Source organism: Microcaecilia unicolor, unplaced genomic scaffold (assembly GCF_901765095.1).
Source record: "Microcaecilia unicolor unplaced genomic scaffold, aMicUni1.1, whole genome shotgun sequence".
NCBI lineage: Eukaryota > Metazoa > Chordata > Amphibia > Gymnophiona > Siphonopidae > Microcaecilia > Microcaecilia unicolor.
In genome coordinates, this window is record NW_021963753.1 from 44,389 (window position 1) to 58,458 (window position 14,070).

General features: G+C 49.0%; 1 protein-coding gene across 1 annotated transcript in view; it reads left to right on the forward strand.

The window, feature by feature from the left end:
• The window catches only part of LOC115459612 (T-box transcription factor TBX18-like), a gene marked incomplete at its 5' end in the record, with an annotated part of 43,211 nt that extends 32,948 nt beyond the window's left edge, over window positions 1–10,263 (forward strand). The window contains 2 exons of the mRNA XM_030189421.1: window positions 4,963–5,057; window positions 9,539–10,263. Coding sequence (XP_030045281.1) covers window positions 4,963–5,057; window positions 9,539–10,263 — 820 coding nt within the window. The remainder of the gene's footprint in view (window positions 1–4,962; window positions 5,058–9,538) is intronic.
• Window positions 10,264–14,070: the final 3,807 nt, after the last annotated feature.

Genomic DNA, 14,070 nt, shown 5'->3' on the forward strand with positions numbered 1-14,070 from the left:
TGTGAAAGGGGTTGGGTTGGGTGTGAAAGGGGGCGTGGTGTGTGTGTGGTGAGGGCGGGGCATGTGTCCTCCTTTTTGGGGGACAAAATATGGTAACCCTAGTTTTTCCTACCTGGTGGCTTTCTTCCTGCTTCTTTTTTCTCTCAGGGGAGTAAGGAGAAAATGAATTTCCAACTCTGAAAGAACAGACCACCAGTAGGTCTATGTCACGATATCCCTTCATTTGCAGCTATACACCCCTCCCCCTACTACTAAGTTATAGCCACCTAACTCAGGTCAATCACAGCCTTCAGCTAAGGGCCTCTCACCAGAGCTCGTTGTGGGCCCTGAATACGGCCTCTAGGTGTCACTGTTGCACAATGACTGGAGCTCCATTCCCTCAGGGGCTGTGAATGCTAGTCCTGAGTAAACTGAACAGGAATACCAGTATGATAAGGTACAAAGCAGCCATGCAAAGGTAACCCAGAACCCTCATTTTATTTATTAAAACTTTATATTCCACCTCTTGATAGCTGCAAAAGGCAGTTAACATACAATTAGTGCAAGGCTACATAAAATAAATACATGGGGCCCAAGACAATAACACATAACATCAACACAAAGAAAAGGAAATAACATACCTAGTAAAAGTATACTTAACAGAATCATTTGAAACCAGGAGATTGCTGGAGGAAAAGAAAATTGGAAGGAAAAAAGCACTAATGCTGGTTTTGGGGAAGCCCCCAGCAAAAAAGTTCATATCTTATAATATAATACAGTCTGTGTGACTGTCCTCAACACCATCTACAAGTAAAATAGTCTCTGTGTTCTTATATTTTTCTTAGTTCAATGAAATGCATGAGCCCTCAGTAAAATTCTGACACTTCCACAAACTGGAGCCATTTTAATGAATATGGCCATGCACTGGGCCTGCATCAGCTGGAGGGTCCTGTGGTATCGGAATCGCAGCACTGTTATTACTGCTTCCTTTTCAAAAAGAATTCATTTTCATCTTCTCTTTATTTTGTTTAAACAAGCCTGTGAAGGGCAGTTTTATAAACTAGGAGCTAACATTTTTCTGGCCGACATTCAGCGCTATAAAACCAGCCAGGACCTGGCCAGTTAAATGGCCCCTTAACTGTAGGGTTACCATACGTCCGGATTTCCCCGGACATGTCCTCTTTTTGAGGGCATGTCCGGGGCGTCCGGCGGATTTTGCCCCCGCCCACGTTTGTCCGGATTTCTGGACAAACGTGGGCGCGGGTGCGGGCAGGCGCGTGCGTGCGGTGGGCGTGTGGGCGGGCGATCGGCGCGTGGTCTCCCGTCCCCTCCCCTCCCCTTCCTTACCATGTTCCCTGGTGGTCTAGTGACGTCTTCGGGGCAGGAAAGAGCCCCCTCTTTCCTGCCCGGAGCGCTGCCTCCCCTGTCTATCATCCTTCTCGGTCTGGCTGGGGATTCAAAATGGCCGCCGAGATTTGAACTCTCGCGAGGCCGCTTCAACTCTCGGTGGCCATTTTGAATCCCCAGCCATACCGAGGAGGATGCAGCAGGCAAGGGCAGGCAGCGCTCCGGGCAGGAAAGAGGGGGCTCTTTCCTGCCCCGAAGAGAAGACGCTACTAGACCACCAGGGCTAGACAGTAAGTGAGGGGGGGGGTATGTGATGGGGGGAGGGGACTATGTGACGGGGGGGGGGGGAATAGGGGCGGAACCCGGACCTGAAGGGGGCGTGGCAGGGGCGGGGCATGAGGCGGGGCGGGGTAGGGGGGCGTGACATGTGTCCTCTTTTTCAGAGGACACAAAATGGTAACCCTACTTAACTGGCTATCTATGAATATTCAGTGGGGGATAGCCAGTTATCTTCCGCTGAATATTCACAATCAGCACATAGAGGCTAGCTCATAGGCGTAGTTTGACTGTTTCATTTGGGGGGGCAAAGAATGGGCGGAGCATATTAGCATATTCATTTGCATATATACATATGCAAATGAATATGCTAATATGGAGGAAGGAATTGAAATTTACAGGCAAAATATCACAGATGCACATTTCAAAAAGCTGACACATTTCAATTAATAAATTCTGAATAAAATACTTTTATCTACCTTTGTTGTCTGATCATTTAGTTTTTCTATTCGCTTTGGTCCCAGTGTCTTCTGTTTTATGCAGTGTCTTCTTTCCAGTAGGCTTCCCTCTGCTCCCCACCCCTCCCAGTCCAATCCACCTCCTGGTCCTTCCCTCTGCTCCCCACCCCTCCCAGTCCCAACCATCTCTTGCTCCTTCCCTCTGCTCACCATCCCTCCGTCCCATCCATCTTCTGCTCCTTCCCTCTGCTCCCCACCCCTCCCAGTTCCATCCGTCTTCCTTCTACTGCCCCCCCCCCCGCGAGGTCCAAGATTGTGACTCCGTTTACCCCCTCTCTTCCTCCCTCCCTCTGGCGCAGGCAACAGTCTTCTTCAGCTTTTTCAGCGTTCCTGGCAGTGGTAGCGATGTACACGCTGCCTTCGGTCTGCCCCGGAAGCCTTCTCTTCAAGTTCCTGTTCCCACCTATGCGGGAATAGGAACTTGAAGAGAAGGCTTTGGGGCAGAGCCGAAGGCAGCGTGTACATCGCTACCGCTGCCAGGAACGCTGAAAAAGACTGCTGCCTGCACCGGAGGGAGGGAGGGAGGAAGAGAGGGGGGTAGACGGACACGCTTCTCTCCGTCCGCTTGGCTTCCCTGCCCTCTCTGTCTGCGTCCCGCCTTCCTCTGACGTCAGAGGAAGGCAGAACGCAGACAGAGAGGGCAGGGAAGCCAAGCGGATGGAGAGGAGCGCGTGCCTGCATGTGTTTTGCTGTTTTTTTTTAACTACTGGCGCAGCGGCGCCTCGTCGTCGTTTGGGGGGGCATTGCCCCCCCTCGCCCCCCACAGTCTACGCCCATGGGCTAGCTGTTTATATCATGCGATATAACAAACTATCCATGAATATTCAGGGTTTCGCTGGCCATGTTAAGCAGCCGGATTGGGCCGACGAAATAACAGGCTTATGTTTGGCTGCTATAAACTTAACCAGGCAGCACTGAATATTAACTTAGCTGGTTAAGTTTATAGAGGCCCAAAAAAGACCAGATATTCAATGCTTATCACCGATAATGGCTTGGGCTTTTCAGCTTGGAGAAAAGATGGCTGAGGGGACATATGATCAAGCTATATAAAATACTGAGTGGAGTGGAACGGGTAGATGTGAATCTCTTGTTTACTCTTTCCAAAAATACTAGGTCTAGGGGGCACGCAACAAAGATACAAAGTAGTAAATTTAAAACGAATCGGAGAAAGTATTTCTTCGCTCAATGTGTAATTAAACTCTGAAATTCGTTACCAGAGAATGCGGTAAAAGCAGTTAGCTTAGCAGAGTTTTAAAAAGGTTTGGATAGCTTCCTAAAAGAAAAGTCCATAGACCATTATTAAAATGGACTTGGGAAAATCCACTGCCTATTTCTAGGTTAAGCAGCATAAAATGTATTGTACTGTTCTGGGATCTTGCCAGGTACTTGTGACCTGGATTGGCCACTTTTGGAAACAGGATGCTGACCTTGATGGACCTTCGGTCTGTCCCAGTACAGCAATACTTATGTACTTATGCTTCCCGCGGGCCCTATGTGTCCATTGCGCCTGTAAATGTTTAGAATTCTAGAATATGCCAGTATGCTGGCTGAGGACTATTCTGCAATTACCTGCTTAGCTTACAGATGGTATATTTGCAAGGGCGGCGTACACAGGGGTGGAGCATGGGCAAGGCATAGGCGGGGCTTCCACTTATGCTGCCACTGGTGTAAGTGCAGGTGCCTGAAGGTTATGCTTGTATTCTATAATGGAACCAAGGCGCTTAGGATCCGTTATACAGCAGGCTTTTCCCGCTCGCCCTCGAGACATTCAGTTATAACATTGCCCCAATAGAGAGTAAAGTGTAGAATAGAAGAGTAACCTAATGGTTATTGCATTGAGGTGGGAACCAGGTAAATCCTGGTTCAAATCCCACTGTGGCTTCTAGTGACCTTAGGCAAGTCACTTAACCCTCTGTTGCCTCAGGTATAAACTGAGATTGTGAACCCTCCAGGGCAGGACCACCAAGAAGAGGGAAAGATTCCCTGGGCCCAGCCTCCAAGGGTGGCCCGGCACTGGCAAGGCTTCCAGGTTCTTTCCCTCAGTCTGTCTCTTGTTCCTGTGCGTCGAGACCTGGGTGATTGCGTTAATGCGGTATATCGAGTCCCGGCACACAGGAGCAGAAGAGTGACAGACCGAGGAAGGAGCAGATGCAGGAAGGTAAGGGGGGGTCTGAGTGGGGGAGCCTGCCCAGGGCCCAGCTCTGTCTCTCGGTGGCTCTGCTCCAGTGCAAGGGATAGACCTACTCAGGGGTGTAGCCAGATTTTGGCGGGAGGGGGGTCCAGGGCCCAAGGTGAGGGGGCACATTTTAGCCCCCCCGCGCCATTGCTGACCCCCACGCGCCATTGCCAGCCACCAACAACAACTTTGACCCCCCCCGCCGCCGACCCTCTCGACCCCCCCCTCCCGCCGCCAACCCTCCCCCGCCGCTGCCACCATCGCCTACCTTTGCTGGCGGGGGACCCCAACCTCCACCAGCCGAGGTCCTCTTCTTCCCACAAAATGGCTTAGTTTAGTTTCTGAGTGACGTGCAGGACGTCACTCAGAAACTGAACGAAGCCGTTTCACAGGAAGAAGAGGACCTTGACTGGCGGAGGTTGGGGTCCCCTGCCAGCAAAGGTAGACGGCGGGTTGATGGCAGGTTGGCGGCAGGAGGGGGGTTGAGATGGTCGTCGGCAGGGGGGTCCATGGCCAAATCTAAGGGGGCCCATGTAGCTACGCCCCTGGACCTACTGTACCTGAATATAAGTTGTAGTGAGCTACAATTAACAAAAGCATGAGCCAAATTCAAATAAAGTGCAGAGGACCAGGCTATTTGTGATGTATTGTTTGTCTTTTGCTCAGGATGGGCTTGGAGGCTTTGGTTGAGTCATATGCATTTTGGAGACCATCGCTGAGGACGCTCACATTTGAGGACATTCCTGGGATGGCAAAACAAGGTAGCACCATTTCACACAGTGTGTAATACAGATTTGCATGCATCTACCATATAGACACATACCACCAGATTCTGTATAGGTTGCCCAAAGTTGAGCGTGCAAATTTTGGGGTGCATGACAAATCCGCATGTAAACTAATTAGCTGATTAGGTGACAACAATCGAGTATTGGCATTAACAAGCACTTTAATTAGCAGTAATTAGGAGTTACGTCCTATGGTATGACATGTATTCCTAAATGTCATAGTGCACAACTCAAAAGGGGGCGTGGCCATGGGAGGGGCTTGGGTGGGTCAGCGGTATTCCCAGAAATCAGGCACAATTTTATAGATGACCTTGATTTGCACAGCGAATCAGTTGGGCGCAAGCATTTAAATTCTTGTGCCTAAAGTTAAGCACGAAATGTGCACTGAGCTAACAGTCTATAAAGGTCATTCCACACAGAGCACCCTTTACATAGTAACGGCAGATAAAGACCTGAATGGTCCATCCAGTCTGCCCAACAGTCGCATTCACTATCTAAGATTAAATCAACAATGAACGTGATATTATATACTTGATTGTTGAATTTCTTTGGTGTTTCTGGGACATAGACTGTAGAAGTCTGCCTGGCTCTGTCCTTATGTTCCAACTACTGGAGTTTCCATCAAAGCCCACTTCAGCCTATCTGAATCCATCTTGTCATTTGCGGGATACAGAATGTAAAAGTCTGCCCGGCACTGTCCTCAAGTTCCAAATTACTGGAGTTTCCTCTCTCCAGCCCATCCTAAACCGGATTGCTATATGTGGGACTCAGACCATACAAACCAGACCAACACCGGCCTTAGTTGATACAGACAGAGTCGCCAACTAAGCACCACTTGACATGCAAGCAAACACCTATGCAACCCTTTAAGTTTTGTTTTTCTAATTAGAGATCTCAGGTGAATTTTCGAAAGAGAAGAGTGCCCATCTTCCGACACAAATCGGGAGATGGGCGTCCTTCTTGCAAGGTCGCCCAAATTGCCATAATTGAAAGCCGATTTTGGGCGCCCTCAACTGCTTTCCGTCGCGGGGATGACCAAAGTTCACGGGGGCGTGTCAGCAGTGTAGCGAAGGTGGGACTGGGGTGTACTTAGGAGATGGCCGTCCTCGGCCGATAATGGAACAGTTGGCCGTCTTTACTTGATCCATTTTTTTTCACGACCAAGCATCAAAAAGGTGCCCAAACTGACCAGATGACCACCGGAGCGAATCGGGGATGACCTCCCCTTACTCCCCCAGTGGCCACTAACCCCCTCCCACCCTCAAAACAACCTTTAAAAATACTTTTTTGCCAGCCTCAAATGCCATATTCAGGTCCATCGCAGCAGTATGCAGGTACCTGGAGCAGTTGTAGCGGGTGCAGTGTACTTCAGGCAGGTGGACCCAGGCCCATCCCCCTTACCTGTTTCACTTGTGGTGGTAAATGTGAGCCCTCCAAAACCAACCAGAAACCCAGTCTACCCACGTCTAGGTGCCGCCCTTCATCCCTAAGGGCTATGGTAGTGGTGTACAGTTGTGGGTTTTGGGTTTTGTGTGTGTGTGGGGGGGGGGGGGGAGGTTGTGGGGCTCAGCACCCAAGGTAAGGGAGCTGTGCACCTGGGACCTTTTTCTGAAGTCTACTGCAGTGCCCCCTAGGGTGCCCGGTTGGTGTCCTGGCATGTCAGGGGGACCATTGCACTACGAATGCTGGCTCCTCCCATGACCAAATGGCTTGGATTTGGTCATTTTTGAGATGGGCATCCTCGGTGTCCATTATCGCCGAAAATCGGGGATGACCATCTCAAAAATGACCTAAGGACGACCATCTCTAAGGTCGACCTAAATTTCATGATTTGGGCGTCCCCGACCGTATTATCGAAACGAAAGATGGATGCCCATCTTGTTTCGATAATACGGGTTGCCCCGCCCCTTTACGGGGCCGACTTGCGAGGACGCCCTCATGAAAAGTTGGGCACCCCGTTCGATTATGCCCCTCTCTATGTTCATCCCATGCCTTTTTGAATTCCGCCACAGTTTTTTTTCCACCACCTCCCTCGGGAGAGCATTCCAAGCATCCATCACCCTCTCCGTGAAAAAGAATTTTCTGACATTACTCCTAAGTCTACCGCCTCACAACCTCGATGCAAGATCTCGAGTTTTACCATATTCCCTTCTCTAGAAAATATTTCCATATTAATACCATCTTTGGGCGCCATTTACAGAATTTAGCGTGTACACACCTTTGGGCCCGATACTCAGACCGTGGGAATTAGCCGGGCTGACTCCCGCGATTGGCGCTGAGCCTGGACATTCAATGTGGGCCATTTCAAATGACCAGCATTGAAGATCTGGGTGTTTCCTGGCAGGTTTCATCTTAACCAGGCAAGTCGATATTCAATGCTGGCTGGTTAAGTTGAAACTGGCCAAACCCTGCTACAGTGCCATAGCGAGGGCGGCTGACACCCGGGGCGGGTCGCCGCTGTGCACCCCCCCCCAGGTGCAGCACGGCGCCCCCCCCTTGGCGCGCACCCTCCCCCCTCCGGAGCGCACCTTCCCCCCCCAGAGAACATTCTTACTTGAATTAGGAAGCGAAGGGCGGGCGAGAGAGCCGATCCACCACTGAGTGCACGTCGCTGGGAGCTGTGTCAGCTCTGCTGGGTTCCCTGCTCTCTGCCCCGGAACAGGAAGTAACCTGTTCTGGGGCAGAGGGAGCAGGGAACCAGCGGAGTCAACACCCCCCCCCCCCAGCGGCATGCACCCGCGACGGACTGCCCCACCGCCCCCCCCTTCTTACACCACTGCCCTGCTATTTCAGTGGCCAACTTTGGGCGCAAAACCTAGGGGTCCTTTTACTAAGGTGCACTGAAAAGTGGCCTGTGCTGGAAATAGACGCGTTTTGGATGTGCGCAGGTCCATTTTGCAGCGTGCCTGTAAAAAAATGCCTTTTTTTGGGACTGAAAATGAACATTTTGGATCCGAGACCTTACCGCCACCCATTCACTTAGTGGTAAGGTCTCACGCGTTAACCTGGCAGTAATGGTCGATGCACGTTCCAATGCTGATTATCGCCCATGCGCCGGAAACTAAAATTATTTTCCGACGCGCGTAGTGGATGCGCATAAAAAAATGAAATTACCATCCTGGCCATGCGGTAATTCCAAATTGACACATGTCGGGAGTGTGCAGACACCTTCGCGGCTTAGTAAAAGGGCCCCTTAGCCGGCATTATGCTGAATATTAGCGGAGAGTCGGTTTTGTTCCATGATATAACTGGTTATCTGCTAAGCACTAACCGGAAATATTCAGCAGGAGATAACTGGTGATCTCCCACTGAATATCGCCGAACAGCTGGTTAAGTGCCATTTATCCAGCCAGGAGCCATTCCTGGCCAGTTAAATGGTTTTAAATATCAGGCGGTTATGTGTATTTATAAAATGGACTAAAAATAGATGCCTTTCTGCCCTATTAACAAATTGATTTGTCCATTGGGCACTAATGGGTTAAAGTTTGTGCCCTGTTATAAAATTACCCTCCAGCTGTGCAGTGCATTCCATGTTAACAATTCACTTGTATAAATGAGAAAATGTTCCAACCACTAACTTAAGGTGACTGACCTATAACTGAAGAAACTGGGAATGTGTATTTGAGGTTCTTACGATAAAGTTTGTAGATGAGGTCAGGGGCGTAGCCAAACCTTGGCAGGAGGGGGGGGGGGCAGAGCCCGAGATGGGGGGGACACTGTTTAGCCACCGACCCCCCCTGCAACCGCAACCCTCCCCGCCGCCGCAACCCCCCCCCCCCCCCGCCTCATCAGGTACCTTGTTTGTTGGTGGGGGTTCCCAATCCCCGCCAGTCGAAGAGTCTTCTTCAGCGCCGGTTGAGTCCGGCGACTTCGTTGTGTGATCATCTGTTTCTGATGCCTTATGTCCTGCACGGGGCTACATGCACGGTGCGGGATGTAAGGCGTCAGAAACAGATGATCACAAAACGAAGGCGCCGGAGTCGACCGGCGCTGAAGAAGACTCTTCGGCTGGCGGGGATTGGGGACCCCCGCCAGCAAACAAGGTACCTGATGATGTGGCGGCGGGGTGGGGCGGGCGGCGGCAGGGGGGTGAAATGTAGAGGGGGCCATGGTGTAATCTGTGGGGGCCCATGCCTGGAATACGTACATGCATACTACAGTGCCTTGGCTCATTTGAAGATCATTTACATTGCTTGTTAGTGCACCTGATGAACGAACATTTATGTATGTGCACTTAGACTGTGTTTAGTATACCGTAAGTCCATTACCCCTTGAGTAAAACAACATGAGAATAGAGAGCTGTTTTAATTGAGATTTTTGTAAATGGGTCATTATAAAATTCAGCTCTTATTTTGATAAATTATATATATCTGTAATACAAAGTAGGAAATTAAAGTTCAGAATATCATTTTTCGGCTTTGATATATTTCAATGTCATCTTCCATTTTCGTTTTCAGGATCTGTAGGGTCCTCCTCGTTACTCCCAGGATCGGGGAATGGAGTTCCCGTCACTCACCCTCATCTCCTGCCTGGTTCCCCCTGCTCTTCTCCTGCCTTCCACCTCGGACCAAGCGCCAATCAACTCTGTAACTTTGCTCCAGCCGACTATGCAGCGTGTGCTCGCCCAGGCTTAACACTTAACCAGTACAGCACGTCCCTGGCTGAAACTTATAACAGGCTCACAAACCCCACTGCGGAGACCTATGCACCCCCAAGGACACCTTCCTACGTTGGGGTGGCCAGCACCACTACCATAAATATGTCTATGGCTAGGACCGACGGAAACACCTTCAACGGACCTCAGCCTGGATTATCTGTGCAGGTGCCAGGAATGTCCCCGCAGCTGCAGTACATCATGCATTCGCCATCGGGCAACGCTTTCGCCGCGAATCAGCACCACCAGAACTCATACAATGCTTTTCGACTGCACAGCCCCTGTGCCTTGTACGGATACAACTTTTCCACGTCCCCCAAACTGGCTGCAAGTCCTGAGAAACTCCCTTCTTCCCAAGCAAGTTTCCTGGGCTCGTCACCGAGTGGAACCATGACCGATCGGCAGATGTTGCCCCCCGTGGAAAGTGTACACTTGCTTAGCAGTGGGGGACAGCAGAAATTCTTTGACTCTCGGACCCTAGGAGGTCTAACCCTGTCATCCTCTCAAGCCTCTGCACATATGGTGTAAAGGATTCTTTTTACGTAAATATCCATCTGCTTTTAGCAGACCTTTTTCCTTTACCGTCATTTGAGGAAACATATTTGTAGCTTGTAAACTATGTATATTTTAGAAGAGGACGGTGCACTAAATCTTTTTGTGGCCTTATATACATACATATATATATATATATACATTCACAGACTTCACTAATTATTAAAAGGTTTTATACACAGTTCACTTAAATTTCTAGTAGCACTAGGTATATAAAGCATTTGCCTAACAAAAATCATTCCTTGATTCTGACTTTCTCAAATATACATATATATCTGTATTTTTTAAATTTCTGGATCACTTTTCTGATTTTAAGTTAAAGCAGTTTATATGTGTTTCAAATACAATGGACCACTGCCTCAAAGGGCACTTTTACTAAGCGGTGGTAGGGCTACCGAAATCAGCACTACCGCCAACCACGCCCAGATGCCCGGCGGTAGTTCTGAGCTTGCCATGCGGAGTGTTTCCTGTGCCAGAAAATACTTTTATTATCTTCTAGTTGTGGGGGCGGGGAGTAGGCGTATCTGGTGGGCGCTACCCGATTACCGCTTGGTTAGCGCGTGAGTCCTCACTGCCTACTAAACAGGGGGTGGTAAGAGGGAATGGGACTTATATACCGCCTTTCTGTGTTTTTTCCAACTACATTCAAAGCGGTTTACATAGTATATACAGGTCCTTATTTGTACCTGGGACAATGGAGGGTTAAGTGACTTGCCCAGGGTCACAAGGAGCTGCAGTGGGAATCAAAGCCAGTTCCCCAGGATCAGAGTCAGCTGCACTAATCACTAGTCTACTCCTCTACTAGCAACATTCCATGTAGTAGCCTGCCCTTGCAGATCAGCAATGTGGCCGCGCAGGCTTCTGTTTCTGTGAGTCTGACGTCCTGCACGTATGTGCAGGACATCAGACTCACAGAAACAGAAGCCTGCATGGCCGCATTGCTGATCTGCAAGGGCAGGCTTCTACATGGAATGTTGCTAGTGGAATAACAACATTCCATGTAGAATCTGAAATAGTAGCAACAGAACCTCAAATGGTAGCAACATTCCATCTAGAATCTCTAATAGTAGCAACATTCCGTGTTCCACTGCACTACCCACTAGGCTACTCCTCCACTAGCAACATTCCATGTAGAATCTCAACTAGGGAAATGGGACTTAATATACCGCCTTTCTGAGGTTTTTGCAACTACATTCAAAGCGGTTTACATATATTCAGTATTCTCAGTGGAGGAGGGTAGTTAGTGGGGTCCCGCAGGGGTCTGTGCTGGGTCCGTTGCTTTTTAATGTATTTATAAATGACCTAGAGATGGGAATAACTAGTGAGGTAATTAAATTCGCCGATGACACAAAATTATTCAGGGTCGTCAAGTCGCAGGAGGAATGTGAACGATTACAGGAGGACCTTGCGAGACTGGGAGAATGGGCGTGCAAGTGGCAGATGAAGTTCAATGTTGACAAGTGCAAAGTGATGCATGTGGGTAAGAGGAACCCGAATTATAGCTACGTCTTGCAAGGTTCCGCGTTAGGAGTTACGGATCAAGAAAGGGATCTGGGTGTCGTCGTCGATGATACGCTGAAACCTTCTGCTCAGTGTGCTGCTGCGGCTAGGAAAGCGAATAGAATGTTGGGTGTTATTAGGAAGGGTATGGAGTCCAGGTGTGCGGATGTTATAATGCCGTTGTATCGCTCCATGGTGCGACCGCACCTGGAGTATTGTGTTCAGTACTGGTCTCCGTATCTCAAAAATGATATAGTAGAATTGGAAAAGGTACAGCGAAGGGCGACGAAAATGATAGTGGGGATGGGACGACTTTCCTACGAAGAGAGGCTGAGAAGGCTAGGGCTTTTCAGCTTGGAGAAGAGACGGCTGAGGGGAGATATGATAGAAGTGTATAAAATAATGAGTGGAATGGATCGGGTGGATGTGAAGCGACTGTTCAGGCTATCCAAAAATACTAGGACTAGAGGGCATGAGTTGAAGCTACAGTGTGGTAAATTTAATACGAATCGGAGAAAATTTTTCTTCACCCAACGTGTAATTAGACTCTGGAATTCGTTGCCGGAGAACGTGGTACGGGCGGTTAGCTTGACGGAGTTTAAAAAGGGGTTAGATAGATTCCTAAAGGACAAGTCCATAGACCGCTATTAAATGGACTTGGAAAAATTCCGCATTTTTAGGTATAACTTGTCTGGAATGTTTTTACGTTTGGGGAGCGTGCCAGGTGCCCTTGACCTGGATTGGCCACTGTCGGTGACAGGATGCTGGGCTAGATGGACCTTTGGTCTTTCCCAGTATGGCACTACTTATGTACTTATGTACTTATGTACCAGGGGCAATGAAGGGTTAAGTGACTTGCCCAGAGTGACAAGGAGCTGCAGTGGGATTCGAACCCAGTTCCCCACTAGGCTACTCCAGGCAGTAAATGTCTGTGTGCCAATTGTAAAATTAGCACACGGCCATTAAAGAGCTCAAAAGAAAAAAAAGGTCTTTTTTCTGGCCACGGTAATAAGTGGCCTCGGTGCATGGCAATTCCATGCCCCCACACTATCACAGCTTAGTAAAACGACCCCTTAAAGAGGTGCCTCAGGTAAGGGGAAATAAAGGGGCATATGCTTACTGAACCGCGGTAGGTGTTCTCATTTACCACACATCAGCCGCCAAAATGAACACATGGAACATGCAAAGGCCGTGGAGAAACGGGTAAAAATAATTATTCTTTTATTTTCAGATACTGCTCACTTTACAACAAAGAAGTTCCTAACATGGAACTAAGATAACAATACTATGTTTTATTACATTTGTACCTCGCGCTTTCCCACTCATGGCAGGCTCAATGCGGCAGGCAATGGAGGGTTAAGTGACTTGCCCAGAGTCACAAGGAGCTGCCTGTGCCGGGAATCAAACTCAGTTGCTCAGGACCAAAGTCCACCACCCTAACCACTAGGCTACTCCTCCATCCATGTACAAAAGACAATCAATAATTACAAAGATTACAATTCCATTCATAAAAATCAAACAATAATCCTTTTTAAATCTTTTTAAAGAAAGATATTCAGTCAATGTTCAGCCCATGGTGATCAGAGTTTTGTAAGTGCTGACTGCACTGGTATTGAATATCTGGGGCTAATTCTTGATATGGAAGCTGCCGGAGCTTACGTGGGTCCCGGTCCATATTCAGTCAGAACTTTGCATAAGTAAAAGCAAGGGAGAGTCTTCATGTTCCTCCTGAGGGGTGGGAGGGAGGGGGAACCTGTGGGGTGGCATGGTATGCCTCGGGAGGGTGGGGGTTGGAGGAGGGACTTGGGGATGTTCCAGGGAGTGGGAGGGAGGAAGGGGGGGGTCAGGAGTGGCCAGAAGTACCTATGCGGGTCCCAACTGATATTCAGCCAGGACCCGCATAAGCTCCAGCGACTAGCACATAACAAATTAGACCAGATAGTCAATGCAGGGGCCCAGAAGTGCCCTGGCATTGAATATCTGGGCTAATGTTGCTTGTGGCAGTCAGCTGACCACCATGGGCTGAATATTGACCGGTCTGTATGCATTCAAACCTACTAAATTTCCCAAAAGGCTAGTTTATCAGCATAACTCTCAAAGTTAGGAGCACAAATCCTTTGAATTTTGGGCCTTTTGTGTTTATCCCATGCCTTTTTTTTTTTTACCTGGGAAGGCATCCGCCACCCTCTCCATGAAAAGGTACTTCTCCCCTCCCCCCCAGGTGTGGTTGGGGGATGGTATTTGATATACCACCTTTCTGTAGTTACAATCAAAGTGGTTTAC